This window comes from Acomys minous (assembly GCF_964271855.1).
Source record: "Acomys minous genome assembly, chromosome: 13".
In the NCBI taxonomy this organism is placed as follows: domain Eukaryota; kingdom Metazoa; phylum Chordata; class Mammalia; order Rodentia; family Muridae; genus Acomys; species Acomys minous.
This window is the reverse complement of record NC_140495.1, coordinates 47,405,003-47,420,700: the sequence shown is the minus strand read 5'-3', so window position 1 is coordinate 47,420,700 and position 15,698 is coordinate 47,405,003. Positions and strand designations below refer to the sequence as shown.

Genomic DNA, 15,698 nt, shown 5'->3' with positions numbered 1-15,698 from the left:
TGCACACCAGAAGAGGGCACCAGATCTCATTATAGATGGTTGTGAGCCACCATGTGGGTGCTGGGAATGGAACTCAGGACCTCTGGAAAAGCAGACAGTGCTCTTAACACTGAGCCATCTCTCCAGCCCTAGACCCTTCTTCTGACATAAATGAATGAAGTCACTGTCATAAGTCATCAGCTAATTTTTTTTTATTTCTTAAAAGTATTTTTAGAACATGTATTCATATCTTTTTATTAAAAGTTACTAAAATATTTTCATGTTCAAAATTAGGTATTCTAGACTTAAAAAAAATAACACTCTCAAAGACATTTTCTTTTCAATTGCCAGGAGGATGTGGTTTCACAGAGTGTGTTGAAAATTAGGAAAATCGATGGTTCTGGTTCTGTCAGGGGCAATATTTAGGCTGTTATTTTGATAAAACCCAGTTGCTCGGATGTGATTTGAGAAAACTTGTTCCTGTGGAATATACTTGCAGGGAAAAAAGTGGGGCCTGGGTGAGAATGCCCCGTATTGGCTGGAATTGGTTTTGTACATAATCATCTGGGGTTTGGACAGTGAGGTAGCCGTGTGCAGTGTCTTGGGGTCCAACATACAAGAGAACACGGGGTTGCCGGGATTCACACACGGAGCCGATGGTTCAGGATTCATTTCTGCATCTGAAGTCAAAGTACTTTTCATATCCTAAAAAGCACAAAAAACCACCCTGAGTGACACAGGAGTGGGCTTGACCTATTTCCCTCACCTTCACCTTTTCCTGGATGTCTGTCTGTCTGTCTGTCTATCCTTAGTTGACCTGGAGCTCACTATGCACAGCAGGCTGTTCTGGAGTTCACAACGATTTGGCCGCCTCTAGCGCTGGGGTTAAAGTCTACCACCACATCTGGCTATTGTTCTCTCACTTTTAGCTAGAGAGTATCAGGTAGCCCAGGCTAGCCTAGAACTCTATCTGTAGCTGCAGATGGCCTTGACCTTCTGGTCATCCTGCCTTCAACTTTCCAAGCAGTAGCATCACGGCAGGGGCCATCACAGCTGGCTACATTTCATTTAATCTTTCAAGTGCAAATTAAAAAGCCGCCAGAATTACGGGCTTTGCTGTTAAGTCATCCATGAAGGCCTCTGCCTGAGCAGCCCTGGCCACTCAAGATGTACACTGCTGTCCTCTGGAATAAACGCCAGCCTTGCTCTATACTTAACTCCTGAGACTTTTTTTCCATCACTCAATAACCTTTCTCACTCAAGTGGTCTCTGGAGACTCCATGCTGCTTTGTCTGGAAGAGTGGCCCTGTCTCCCACGGTTGCTGACACATTCCTTTTTTGGTCCTTTGAAATTGAGTCTCATTCTGTAGCACATACTGGCTTTGAATTCCAGGAACTGCTCCTGCCTCAGCACTGCAGGTTTGTGCCACCATGCTTGGCTATGAGGTCCTTGTACTAGCTACATAACATTTGTTTTATAAAACTATGTAGTTAAGAATGAGGCTGTGCCGGGCTTGGTGGCCTTTAATCCCAGCACTGGGGAGGCAGAGGCAGGCAGATCACTGTGAGTTCGAGGCTAGCCTGGTCTACAAAGCAAGTCCAGGACAGCCAAGGCTACACAGAGAAACCCTGTCTCAAAAAAAAAAATGAGGCTGGGTCATAGTGTGGTTTACTAGTGTGAACTGATGTTCTCTGAAGAAGTACTCGGGTGACAGGGTTTGCTACCATTCCTGGCTGCTTTTCTTTTTATTTATTTACTTATTTAGAGAGTGTTCATTCATTCATTCATCTATGTTGAGAGTATTTCTCTGTGTAATAGCCCTGGCTGTCCTGGGATCACTTTGTAGACCAGGCTGGCCTCAAACTCGAGATCCCACTGCCTCTGCTTCTGGACTGCTGGGATTAAAGGTGTGTGCCACCATGCCTGGTTTGCTCTTATTTTATTGGTTAATTATAAGGCAGAGTTGGCTTTGGTGTGGCACACATCTATATCTCAACATTTGGGAGTCACCAGAATGAGCTAAATCTGAAATCAGCATTGTCTACATAGGGGAATTGGGACCACTTAGGGCTGCATCACAAGACCCTCCTTCAAAAACAGAAACAGGGCACTATGTCTGGTGGCACTCGGGAGGTGCCAGGTCATCCTTGGCTATACATGGACTAGACTATATAAGAAGCAGTCTCAAAACAAAAGTACTAGACATAGTTCTGTGGAACAGCCTTTATATTTAATCCCCAGTACCAGAAAAAAAACAAAACAAAACAAAACAACAAACTGTAGGAGCTATCTGCCCTGGGTCAAAGTCCATGGCTTTGTGTAGAGAAATAGAGACTCTTATAGCAGATGACTTGACCATAAGCCTTGGTGAGTCCAAAGCTCTCTTCCCTGCCTAAGTCTTTCATGCTCCCCCAATTTCCTAAGCCGCTCAGTCTAGGGAGCAGCCAGAACACAGGTTTAGAGACTATTGCCAGATCCCTGGAAAGGTGTGGTGGCACCAAAGGCACCTGTGAGAGGTAGAGGGATTGCTAGGCGGTCAAGGGTAGGAGAGTGACACCTTCCTAACTAACGCTTTTTTGGGTTTCTTTCTTTCTTTTTTTCGAGACAAGGTTTCTCTGTGTATCCTTGACTGTCCTGGACTCACTCTGTAGACCAGGCTGGCCTCGAACTCACAGAAATCCACCTGCCTCTGCCTCCTGAGTGCTGGGATTAAAGGTGTGTGCCACCACCACCCAGCTTTTTTGAGTTTCTTTCTTCTCTATATTTCTCTCTCTCTCCTTGCTTCCCTTTCCCTTTCCTTTCTAGGTAAGCTCAGGAGAGAAATATATGCACGTTTAACTATCTGCTAAAGCAAATTTTTCCTAAGGCTTAAAGTTCCTCCTCTGGCCTCCAGGGCCCACTGTGGTGGCCTACTTTCACCTCCCACCCGGGAGCAGAGAGTTTCTTGGAGAAATTGTAATCCTGGGCTTCTCCTACAATCCTAGGGCTGCAGGCCTGTGCCACCATGTCCTGCTGAAGAGATAGAAACGTTGTCTTTTCACCCTGGCCACTTGGTACTTTCCAAGATGGCCTCAGGGCTGTTGTATTCTATCAGAGAAAAACCACATCGTCATACCTGTCCTGAGCACCTGACAACACGTGATGTCCCAAGATGAGCTTTTGTCCCCTCAGGGATAAAATAACTAGTAACCAATCATTTTAAAGGTCAACTAACCAATCATGTTTGTACTAAGTTCTGCATCTGTAAGGATATTTAAACCCTCTGCCATTATAGAACGGGGTCTTTCCATCTCCCCGGAGTATGGTGGGCCCTGACGTGTCAGCTTAATAAATTCCTTTGCTTTTGCATCGTTTCTGGACTCTGGCTCTCAATTGGGTTTCCAGGAATAGACTTTGGTGATCAAAGATTAACACTGCCACTCTCCTATAATCCTAGGACTGCAGTCCTGGGCCACCATGCCCTGCCACTCTCCTATAATCCTAGGTGTGCAGGCCTGGGCCACCATGCCCTGCCACTCTCCTATAATCCTAGGACTGCAGGCCTGGGCCACCATGCCCTGCCACTCTCCTATAATCCTAGGACTGCAGGCCTGGGCCACCATGCCCTGCCACTCTCCTATAATCCTAGGTGTGCAGGCCTGTGCCACCATGCCCTGCCACTCTCCTATAATCCTAGGTGTGCAGGCCTGGGCCACCATGCCCTGCCACTCTCCTATAATCCTAGGTGTGCAGGCCTGGGCCACCATGCCCTGCCACTCTCCTACAATCTTAGGTGTGCAGGCCTGTGCCACCATGCCCTGCCACTCTCCTATAATCCTAGGACTGCAGGCCTGGGCCACCATGCCCTGCTATCCAGGTTCTGGTTAGCAGAGTTGAGTTGTTTCTCAATCCCAGGGTTCTTTCTCTTTTCTTTTTCTTTTGAGACAGGGTTTCTCTGTGTAGCCCAAGCTGGCCTCAAACTCACAGAGATCTGCCTGCCTCTGCCTCCCAAGTGCTGGGATTTTTTTTTTTTTTTTGGTTTTTCGAGACAAGGTCTCTCTGTGTTAGCCTTGGCTGTCCTGGACTCACTTTGTAGACCAGGCTGGCCTTGAACTCATAGCGATCCGAGTGCTGGGATTACAGGCGTGCACCACACCGCCCGGCCCCAGGGTTCTTCTAGTATCTAAGTAAGATTTGTTTTTAGAGTGTTAAGTTAAAAATCTGCAAAGTTAGTTGGCAGGGTGCTTGCCCAAAATATACAGAGGGCCCGGCGGTCTATCTCCAGCACCACATGAACTGGGCATGATGGCTCAAACCAGTAATCACCAGAGGATCAGAAGGGCCATCCCAGTACACAGGGAGACAGAGGCCATCCTGGATACAGGAAGCCCTGTCTCAAAAAAAAAAAAAGAAAATCTAGAAATTGGAGTATTAGAAGAGTGTGGTGTAGTAAGGCAGGAACTTCTGCATGTAACCCACTTAAAAACAGTTAAAGACATCAAAACCCAAACCACATATTTGGGGCTAACTTGGAGGAAAGTTGAATATAAACATTAAAATGTTGGATGGATGGATTTTTTTTTTCTGAGACAGGTCTCAGTAATTACTTGCCTCCAAATTCCTGGCAATCCTCCTGCCTTAGCCTCCATAGCGCTGGGATTCTAGATCTGGGCCACCATGCCTAGCCATGCCATAGGCTTTTTTCTTTAATTACTTCTATTTTAATGTGCATTACTGTTTTGGTTGAATGTATGTCTGTGTGGAGGTGTGGCTGCTGGGAATTGAACTGGGGTCCTCTGGAAGAACGGGCAGTACTCTGAACCCCTGAGCCCTGTCTCCAGCTCTACCATGGGCTTTCTTTGGTTGTAACTATCCCCTTCAGTTACTGTGGACTCCAGTTGCTGTCAAATCACCCTTTCTATTACTCGCCCTAAACCTAAATCACCTTCAGCTCTAGATTTAATCAGGTAAAAAGTCACTTCAAATAATGCAAATCACCTGATGACTTATTTACTGTCTTCTGGATCTCCATTATAACTGAAGACATTTACTGGTAATTAAGGTCAGCACCACTTTACCCCCACTTACTGTCAAAGCAGCTTTGTTATTGGAATTTTATTTATTTATTTATTTTCCTTTTTTTTTTTTTTTTTTTTTTTTTTTTAGTTTTTTTGAGACAGGGTTTCTCTGTGTAGCCCTGGCTGTCCTGGACTCCCTTTGTAGACCAGGCTGGCCTCGAACTCACAGCGATCTGCCTGCCTCTGCCTCCTGAGTGCTGGGATTAAAGGCGTGAGCCACCATGCCTGGCTTGTTATTGGAATTTTAGCCCGTTTAAGGAACTGTAAGAGCAGGGTGTGGTGGTTAGGTAGGTAATCCCAACACTCTGGAAGTAGAGGCAAGATGTTCAGGAGTTCAGGGCCAGCTACACAGAGAATTTGAAGTTAGTCTCAGCTACTCTGAGAAGCTCTGTCTAAAAAACCCACGACCCCAAACTCCCCCAAACAAAAACGAGGGGTTGGGGAATATATAACTCCTTAGTAGAATGCTTTCCTAGTATGTGTTAGGCTTGAGGTTCAATCCCTGGTTACAGCAACACAAATATCAGATCTAATTGTGAAACTAGCTTTTGCCCAACATCAGCTTTTGGAATTGTTTCTTTTATTATTTACTTATTAGCCAGATAGGGGGCAGCAGAAAGTGAATGCGCTATGTTCCCCCTCTTCCATCCTTTTAGATAAGACATACTATAAGTGACCTAAAAATGAAGGTACTAGGGCTGGGAAGTGTAGCTCAGTAGCAAGGCTAATGCAACGGTTGCCTAGCATGCACAAGATGTTGGGTTCGATGCCCACCACTGCAAATCGATTAAAAACCAAAACCAAAACACCATTCTGGTCAAAACCATCACCAGGCAGCTTGTAGTGGGTGAGGTGCCCCCTTTACCCCATCAGACCAACAATTATTAGTGGATCGTACATTTACACTTGTAAATGGAAGTGTAAATGCCTGGTGACTAGGTTAGTGAGTGGGAGTAGATGATGCCTAAAACACTATTATAAATTCGACTTTCAAAAGCATCTAGCCCTCTGCCCAAACCCACCAAGCCACAGTCGGTCTCTCTCGCCATCTTCTTAATCTTTTCAGCAAAAGTAGTTCTTTCTTGATAGTGAGATGTCTGGCGAGAGCACAGGATCCAGTCTTCTCACTTAACCGACGGAAAGCAGCAGTAAAGATGAAGCCAGAGTGATTGTTGTCTCGTAAACCCACAGACCTGAGGAGCGAGAGAGTGGGAGGAAATCTTCAGTATTACAGTGTGGCAGCCCGTCTCCATGGCAACCGGCTACAGGCGTGGGAGCCCGGATGTTGTGGGGATCCGTGGTCGCCCCGCCCAGCTTCCAGCAGCCTCAAGGTGGCGGACCGCAAGGGTTTTCGGGAGTCGTAGTTCTTACTCCCCGCCGCTGGTCGGCAGGAGGCGCAATAGGAACTACAAGTCCCGGGATGCCCAGCGGCGCCGTGCCAGCCGCCGCTTCCCCGCTGCAGACGCCCGCGAGCAGGTTGTTTTTATGAGGCGTCACTGGCGTCTGGGTCCTGGACGCCGCCACGGTGACAACCGGCACGGTCGGGCGGAGGCGGCGTTGCCTTCGGGTAGGCCCCTGGGGCGCAGGTCGGGAGGATTTGGTGGCGGCGGGTTGCAGCTCGTGCCTTCGGACGCGGAGCGGGGAGGCTGTTTCGTGGTGGGCGCCTCCGTTCTCCCGCGACCCGGCGACCTCGGGTGGAGGGCGCGACCTGGCGGCTGTGAGGCGCGGGCTCGCGGCTGCAGCCCCGCGACCTCGGAGCTCGGCGCCCTGGGATTCGGGTGCGGCTGCATCCATATGCCGAGAGATGCCGTGCGTCACCCTGCGGCGGCGCTGAGGTCCCGGGTGGCAGGAATAGAAAAGTGCCTGCATGAAGCCCAGAGGTGCGCTTCTGCTCAGTCCCGAGGCTGTTCCGCCACCACTCCTCCCCTTTCGACCGCCTGTTCTTCACCCTTCCATGGGACCGTTGGTCAGGATCTTGGGCTTGTCCTAAGAAGCAGCTGCGCGGATGCCGGCCGTGTTAACCTTTCATTTGTCCCAACTCTGCCAGGGGCAGCGCTGGAGTTCTAGACCTCAACCAGCTGTGGTGTTTTGTTGAAGGGTGAACTATGCGCTGCTCACTTCCACTTTTGCTTTATTAACCATATGGGGCTGCTTGTACCCGGAATGGGCAACCAGTTTATCTACGAGGAGTGCTTTGCATCTTCCAGCAAGGTCACGTAATGCTTGAAATGTCAGCACTAAACTATCCAGTCTTGTTTTTGTTTTTATTTTTTCGAGACAGGGTTTCTCTTTGTAGCCTTGGCTACCCTGGACTTGCTTTGTAGACCAGGCAGGCCTCGAACTCACAGCGATCTGCCCGCCTCTGCCTTTCGAGTGCTGGGATTGAAGGCGTGTGCCACCACCGCCCGCCTAATCTCTGGATTCTTTGAGTGTAACTTTCAAAACTAAATGGGCTGGCAATATGTCTTAGAGGGTAAGGGGGCTTGCTGAACAAGCCTGCCAGCTGAGGTTCATATCAGAAACCCGCAGGGTGGAGAGAACTGACCAGCTGTGCACTGACCTCCACACACATGCACATAGGACGGGGTGGGGGGTGGGCCTAAAAACTAAAAGTAAATAAATAAGCTGGTATGATGGCCTAGGTCTGTAACCTAGTTTAGGAGGCCTAGGCAGAACAATTGAAAATTTGGGGCCAGTCTGGGCTTCATACCAAGATCCAGTTTCAAAAAAAGGACAAAATGACACATGGTCCAAGCCGGCAGGTGGTGTATACCTGTAATTCCAGCATTCAGAAGGCAGGCCTGGGTTTTCAGGGCCAGACCTTACCTCACCAAATCAGGAAGAGGAAAAAAACAAAACATACAGCCTGAGTGATAACAAAAGAAACCAAACCACAACCCTTGTTATACAGAATTCACAAACTGTATATGAATTTAAATGAAAATTATTTTGGGGAGAAGGGACAAAAGACAAATTAGTTATCTGGAAAGAATAAAAAGCATCCCCCCCCCCCACTCCCCGAGACAGGATTTCTCTGTAGCCCTGGCTGTCCTGGACTCTCTTTGTAGACCAGGCTTGGCTTTGAAATCACAGGGATCCCCTTGCCTCTGCCTCCCTGAGTGCAGCTATTAAAGGTGTGCCATGCTCAGCTTAACAATAATTCTTAACATGTGTGTATCTTGATTTGATGTTAACTTTGTAACCTGAAATCAAAGATGAAACAGGTACCTTAGACTGGGCAATCCTGGTTATTTTAAAATCCACCATGCAAAAAAAAAATTTTTTTTTTAGGCAGGGCTGGAGAGGTGACTTAGCAGTTAAGAACACAATCTGTATTTCCAGAAGTCCTGAGTTCAATTCCCAGCAACCATGTGGTTGGTGCCTCACAACCATCTATACTGGGATCTGACGCCCTCTTCTGGCCTGCAGGGGTACATATAGATAGAGCGCTCATACATAAAAATAAATCAATAGGGCCTGGCGAGGTGGCACACGCCTTTAATCCCAGCACTCAGGAGGCAGAGACAGGCGGATCACTGAGTTCAAGGCCAGCTTGGTCTACAAAGTGAGTCTAGGACAGCCAAGGCTACACAGAGAAACCCAGTCTTAAACAACAACAAAAAACAAAACAGATTGCCGGGCGTGGTGGCGCACGCCTTTAATCCCAGCACTCGGGAGGCAGAGGCAGGCGGATCGCTGTGAGTTCGAGGCCAGCCTGGTCTACAAAGCGAGTCCAGGACAGTCAAGGCTACACAGAGAAACCCTGTCTCGAAAAACCAACAAAACAAAACAAAACAAAACAAAAAAAACAAAACAGAAAGAAAGAAAGCATCCCTGCATCCCTGATACTTTAAAAAAAAAATTTTTTTTTTTTTGAGAGGCCAAGAGACAGTCTTGGCAGTTCTCCAGTCCATTGGCAGGGCCTGTCAAAACAATGTCTTGTTTATTTGTGAACATTTACAAGTGGAAGTTGGCTTGGCTTGATAGAGCTTGCCTATAATCCTTTTACATGAGAGATGCAGGAAGAAGGGTCAGAAGTTCAAAGTCATCCTGGGCTAACAGAGACATTGTTTGAATATAAGTATTAGGCTTTAACTATTAGACTTTATATGTCTGATAATTTGAGCTATATTTAATTTTCGGTTAGATTTGGTATGAACAGATAAAATTGCATAATTCGTTATTTGGTCTACATGTTGTCTTCTGTCTTAAAGGATCATCACTTTGTTCCTTCATAGGAACAGTGAATGCATTTGTGTGTGTGTGTGTGTGTGTGTGTGTGTGTGTGTGTCTGTGTCCATGTGCAAACAGGAAAGGGCAGTTTGTGGCAATCTCAGACCCACCATATGAGTAGGTCCTGGAGGTCAAATTCTGGCTCTCCAGCTTGGTATTGGTAGGCAAGTACCTCCACCTTGGAGCCATACCTCTGCTAGTTTTTAATTTTTTGAGACAGGCTCTCTTTCTGTTTCTCTGGCTAGTCTGCAACTCATTATGTAGGCTGGCCTCACTCACAGAGCTCTGCTTCCCTCTGCCTAGAGATGCTGGGATTATGTACGTGTGTGTCACCACACTCACCTGTTTTTTGTTTTTTTGTTTTTTGGTTTTTTTTTTTTGTTTGTTTTTGTTTTTGTTTTTTTAAGACAGAGTCTTGCTTTATTCATAGTAGCCAGAACGTGGAAACAGCCTAAGTGTCCCTCAGTAGAAGACTGGATAAAGAAACTGTGGTACAATTTACACTATGGAATACTACTCAGCTATTAAAAACAAGGAATTTCCAAAATTTGTGGACAAATGGATTGAACTAGGAATGATCATAATGAGTGAGATAACCCAGAAGCAGAAAGGGTCAAATGGTATATACTCGCTTATATCTGGACACTAGCCCAAGGGGCATGTCCCATGAAAATCTCCACTTACCAGGAAAGTGGGACAGAGGGGAGGACATCCTATTGGGACTCTAGGTGAGAGAAGCAAGGGAGAATGGGGAAATAGAAGGATCCAGAGGGTCCTAGAAACCTACAAGAAGAACATTATGATGGGCAGATCTGGGCCCAGGGGTCCTGCTCAAGCTATGGCACCAGCCAAGGACAATGCATGCAGTAAACCTCGAACCCCTATCCAGATCTAGCCAATGGACAGGACATTCTCCACAGTTGAGTGGAGAGTGGGGCCTGACTGTCACATGAACTCTGGTGCCTCATATTTGACCATGTCCCCTGGATGGGGAGGCCTGGTGGCACTCAGAGGAAGGACAGCAGGCTACCAAGAAGAGACTTGATACCCTATGAGCATATACAGGGGGAGGAAATCCTCCTTAGTCACAGTCATAGGGAGGGGAGTAGGGGGAAAGTGGGAGGGAGGGAGGAATAGGAGGATACAAGGGATGGGATAACCATTGAGATGAAATATGAATGAATTAATAAAAAAAAAGAACAGAAAAAGGAAGAGAAACAAAACAAAACCCAAAAATAATAAAGACAGGGTCTTTCTTTGTCAAGGTTTGGAGCTTGCTGCAGTTTTCCTGCCTTAGCCTCCCCAGTACAGTTGTGAGCCTGTTTGAGTCTTCACAAAAAACGATAGTAGTCATAATCTGTTTTCTTAGGTTGTCTTGGGAGGTTTTCTACACATTTCTGCTTTTCAATATTTTCTGCCTTTTAGTTATGTTTTTGTGTGTGTCTTGTGTTGGTTTGTTAGCCATCTGTGGGAGCCAGAAATCAAACCTAGGTCCTCTGGAAGAGCAGTCAGTGCTCCTAACCACTGAGCCATCTCTCCAGCCCGTCTTGTTCTTGTTCAGTTGTGGTTGGGCCCTGGGCCCATTCACAGGGCAGAAAAAGCACTTGTACTAGATTCAGGTGTCTGAGCTGCCTAGGTAAAATTGTATTTTGTTATTTTGTCTTTTTTTGTTGTTGTTGTTTCCAGAGCTGAAGACTGAACCCAGCTAGGCAAGCACTCTACCACTGAGCTAAATCCCCAACCCCGAAACTGTATTTTTAACTAACTGACTGTTTCATTTTTTGTTTTTTAAGACAGGGTCTCTCTGTGTTATCCTTGGCTGTCCTGGACTCACTCTGTAGACTAGGCTGGCCTCGAACTCACAGCAGTGTACCTGCCTCTGCCTTCCAAGTGCTGGGATTAAAGGTGTGTGCCATCACGCCTGGCCTAACTTAAGTATTTTTAAATTATTTGAATATGAATTGTTAAAAAAAAAAACTGGTAAGTTGTGGTTTGGAAAATGTCAAGACTGTGATCTCCCACCCATCACCGCCCCTTCATAAAAGGTCTTTATTCTTAGTAACAATGAAATTTGGCAAGATTAAGGCAGGTAAATAGTTGATTTCAGTGTTTACTGTTTGCCTTATTCAGTTAAATAGGACCAAATCATCTTCTAGTTTGAGTTCAGAGATTGAGTTTAGTCCTGTAATATGTAAGGATTGCATGTAACTACTATATTGGGAATTTTTGTCTTGTTTCACTTGGGTCTTAGGAGGGGTATTTAATGTGTGAAAAGTCAGCTGCGTTTTCTGTGGAAGCTTTAGAAAGTCAGCAACACAACTTGCAGGGTTTCCTCTTTCACTGTATGAGAATAAAGTCTAAATTTTCTTTTATTTTTTTATTTTTTATTTTGTTTTATGTATATGGGTAGTTTGCTTACATGTACGTCTGTGCCAGAAAAGGGCATCAGAGCTCCTGGACCTGGAGTTAACTGATGGTTGTGAGGTGCTCTGCTGTGCTGGGAACGGAACCAGATCCTCTGCAAGACCACCAGTGCTCTTAACCACTGAGCCGTCTCTCCAGTTCCATCTAGTTTCCTTAGTGCTTGTCACAGCCCTACTCGACTCTTACCTCCTGTGAGCTCCAGAGAGCCTTGCAGAGGAAAACAGTGATCAGTGATGAGCAAGTAACAGCTGCCAAGGCTTTCTGTTGGTAAGCTGGCAGTAAGAGCTGCGCATCTTCAGGTGGCTTTGTGAAGATGGAATTGGCCATGCTGACCAGCTCGTTTCTGTGTGACGTTATTGGCCTTTTTCCCATGTGAAGCAGGACACGTTGGGAGTGTGATGACAGTGCTATGCATACTTTTTGCTTAATTTTGGTGAAGATATATCCAAGGCTTCATTTCATTTATCTTTTTGGTAGAGCTGGGCAGTAGGTTCCTTTCCTCAGTGTGACTTTGCTCTCCTGTATGAAAAGGCCTGGGATTGTAAGACAGGGCCTCTGTGCTTGGGCCTTTCATGTTTGTCTTGGTCTCACATTTACACCTTAGAGGTCCTTAGTTTGATTTCCTAAGAAGTGGTTTCTTTTTAACATTGCCCTTACGAGCAGCAAGACTGGACTGAGTCTGAAATCTTCCTGACAGATGTGAGAGCCCTGGGTGGTGGAGATGCCTCCTCCTGGGAAAGTCGTTAGCATCTGACTCTGAGATTGACCCTCCAGTAAGTTGACATAGAGCATTAATGTAAAGTAGTGTTTAGGAATTTCTAGGTTCATTGGAAAGGCTTTATCTGAGCAGTACATGTATGTGAAGGTAAACAGATGTGTAAAATGTGCTGTGGTCTAGTGTCCACTCGAAGTTAGTGGACAGCGCAGGGTAGCCACACCAGCCCCCAGTGCTCCTAGATGACAGTGCTCGCCTTTCTCCCTGTAGTGAGACGTAAACTCCGGCAAACGGCAACACGAATGTGTGTGTGTGTATCATCCTTGTATTAAGTTTTCTTTCAGTTATCAGAAATGATAACCAAGAGAATTAAATTATCTTTTTGTAAGACCATTTAGAAGAACTAAGAAATACAGCTTGTGTGTATGAGAGACTGTGTGTGTGTGTGTATGTGTGTGTGTGTGTGTGTGTGAGAGGGGGGGTGGCGGGGGGAGGGAGAACACACTATTAAGATAGGAAGCAAAAGCCAGGCATGGTGGTGCACACCTTTAATCTCAGCACTCGGGAGGCAGAGGCAGGCGGATCACTGTGAGTTCGAGGCCAGCCTGGTCTACAAAGGGAGTCCAGGACAGCCGAGGCTACACAGAGAAACCCTGTCACAAAAAAACCAAAAAAAAAAAAAAAAAAAAAAAAAGGAAGCAAAGCCAGAACCAGATAGTGTAGCCTGCCCATTTTTGGTATTTGTTAACTTAAAAAAAAAGGTGTGTGTTCCTGTGTCTGGGTGTGGACAGGGGTGTCCTACCCATGGACACCAGAGGTGTTGGGGCTCCTAGAAGCTGGAGCATGAGCAGTTTGTGTGAGTCGCCCAGGGTGGGTGCTGGGTGCTGAGTTCCAGCCCTGGAAGAACGGTTTGGAGCTGTCTCTCCAGCCTCACTTGTTAGTTCTTTTAGGCTTTTTCAAAATTGAGCTACAGCAACCCTGGACGGTCAGGACGCTTTGTGGGGCTGTGCATAGCTGATGAGAGGAGGACCTCTCTGCTGTAGGTCATTTCCTTGTAGTGTTTGGCTCATGGTTTTCTCACTTTTAAAAAGGATGCGGCTTTAGATTGAGGCTGTTTTCTTCAGATCTCTGAGTGGTTTTCACTTCCTGATTTGCAGAGTGTTACATCACAGAAGGAAACTTACAAAGCAGTGGCGTGTTGCCTCACTTGTCTTGCAGAACTGATGTTCTAGATGAAAAGGTACGTTTAGTGAACAGCCGTACATGGATGGAGTGTATTTATTCTTTTAAAAATATGCCTTTAATCCCAGCACTTGGGAGGCAGAGGCAGGTGGAGCGCTGTGAGTTCAAGGCCAGCCTGGTCTATAAAGTGAGGCCAGGACAGCCAAGGATACACAGAGAAACACTGTCTCAAAAAACCAAACCAAACAAACCAATCAAACAAACAAACAAACAAAAAAAAACCAAAACAAAACTTTAATTGGGGCTAGAGAGATGGCTCAGCGGTTAAGAGCACTGACTGCTCTTTCAGAGGTCCTAAGTTCAATTCCCAGCAACCACATGGTGGCTCACAATCATCTATAATGTGATCTGATACCCTTTTCTGGTCTGCAAGTGTACCTGCAGGCAGAGCACCGTAGACATAACAAGTAAATCTTAAAAAAAAAATTTTTTTTTTAAATGCTTTGCTGTTGTTTTGTTGTTTTGCTTTGCTTTGTTTTTTCCAGACAGGGTTTCTCTGTGTAATAGCTCTGGCTGTCCTGGAACTCACTCTGTAGACCAGGCTGGCCTCGAACTCACAGAGATCTACCTGCCTCTGCCTCCCAAGTGCTGGGATTAAAGGCGTGTGCCACCACTGCCCAGCCTTTTTTGTTTTGTTTTGACGTAGAGTTTCATTTAGCTCAGGTTGGCCTCCAGCCTCACTGCATAGAACGCTGGCCTTGAACGTCTGATTCTCCTGCCCTTGCCTATCCAGTGCTGAGACTTGTGTGCGTCCACACTCAGATTTTTTTGTTTTGTAATGCAGACAGGATTTCATTCTGTAGCCAGGCTGGTCTGGAGATTGTTGGTAAACTTACCACCTCTGCTTTCCTGAGTGCTGGGATTATAGTGTGTCATGCATGCCTGGCTTACATTATTTTTAGTGACAGTATTTTCCTACTCCATTTCAACCAGGAGAGCCTGCTCTTCGCAGAGAGGTATCTTTGCTCTCTCTGATAGGATTACTATAGCCAAAGACTACAGAGGGCCTTATATCCTGTACTGAGTGGACTCAACTCATGGAAAATCCAGTAGGCAACACTTTAAGGCAGCATGTTAGCTTCTTTAACTTTTCAGGGAGAAACTGCCCTTCTCGGAGGTGATTGGACTTGTGTCCGACACTGTGCTTAACACTGGTTTTGTTGTTTTAAGACAGGCTGTCATTAGGCAATTCCTGCATAGACAGAACTTGCTACACAAAGTAGGCTAGCCTCAAAAACTCTACCTGCCTGCTAGGATTAAATCCATGTACTACCTGGGCTGGAGAGATGGCGCAGAGGTTAAGAGCACTGGCTGTTTTTCCAAAGATCCTAAGTTCAATTCCTAGCAACCACATGGTGGCTCAGAACCATCTATTATGAGATTTGGTGCCCTCTTCTGGCATGCAGGTGTACATGCAGGCAGAGCACTGTATTAAAAAAAAAAAAAAAAAAAGCCAGGCATGGTGGTGTACACCTTTAATCCCAGCACTCAGAGTAGGGGAGTGGGAAGTATACATTACCACATGCCTATGTCTTAGTCCTATTTGCTTGCTGTGAAGAGGCACCTTGACCAACACAGTTTAAAAACAGAAGAGATTGCCGGGCGCTGTGGCACACACTTGTAATTCTAGCACTCAGGGAGGCACTCTGATCTCTGTGAGTTTGAGGCCAGCCAGCCTGGTCTACAAAGTGAGTTCAGGACAGCCAAGGCTACACAGAGAAACTGTCTCAAAAACAAAAACAAACCCAAATAAATAAATAACAATGGAAAAGATTACTGGGGCTCACCATTCCGGGGGATTGGAGTGGCACATGGTGGGAACATGGCACCAAGCAATCAGGCGCCGCGCTGGCGTAGTAGCTGAGAGTTTATAGGCAGAAAGAAAGCAGAGAGTGTGTGCTCTACCTGGGGGTGGTTCTACCAGCTGGGGACCAAGTAGTCAGAGACAGCATATGAGGCTGTTCTTTCCAACCACCACTGTGTGTGCGTCTGTGTGGACGTGTGCTTGGGTGTGCAGGCGTCCCTGGAGACTAGAGGTGTTGGATTC

At 46.3% G+C, this 15,698-nt stretch overlaps 2 protein-coding genes across 5 annotated transcripts in view; one reads left to right on the top strand and one right to left on the bottom strand.

Moving 5' to 3' along the window:
* On the bottom strand, positions 1 to 6,543 carry PIERCE2 (piercer of microtubule wall 2). Of its 2 annotated transcripts, XM_084752909.1 has the most exons (3): positions 6,409 to 6,543; positions 6,060 to 6,230; positions 258 to 684 (listed from the first exon to the last, which is right to left on the bottom strand). In XM_084752909.1, exons 2-3 carry the CDS (start codon positions 6,084 to 6,086, stop codon positions 343 to 345), a joined length of 369 nt encoding a protein of 122 aa, XP_084609035.1. In that variant the 5' UTR covers positions 6,087 to 6,230; positions 6,409 to 6,543; the 3' UTR covers positions 258 to 342. The 2 variants fall into 2 exon arrangements, with proteins under 2 accessions (XP_084609034.1, XP_084609035.1); XM_084752908.1 differs by lacking the exon at positions 6,409 to 6,543 and having other exon boundaries at positions 1 to 684; positions 6,060 to 6,338.
* The window catches only part of CCPG1 (cell cycle progression 1), a 36,591-nt gene continuing 27,355 nt past the window's right edge, over positions 6,463 to 15,698 (top strand). The window contains exon 1 of one of the 3 annotated variants that reach the window (XM_084752892.1): positions 6,463 to 6,604. The gene's annotated coding sequence lies outside the window, so the exon portion shown is untranslated. Of the gene's footprint in view, positions 6,605 to 6,786; positions 6,918 to 15,698 lie in introns of those variants that run through there. The other 2 variants (XM_084752894.1, XM_084752893.1) reach the window with 2 other exon arrangements.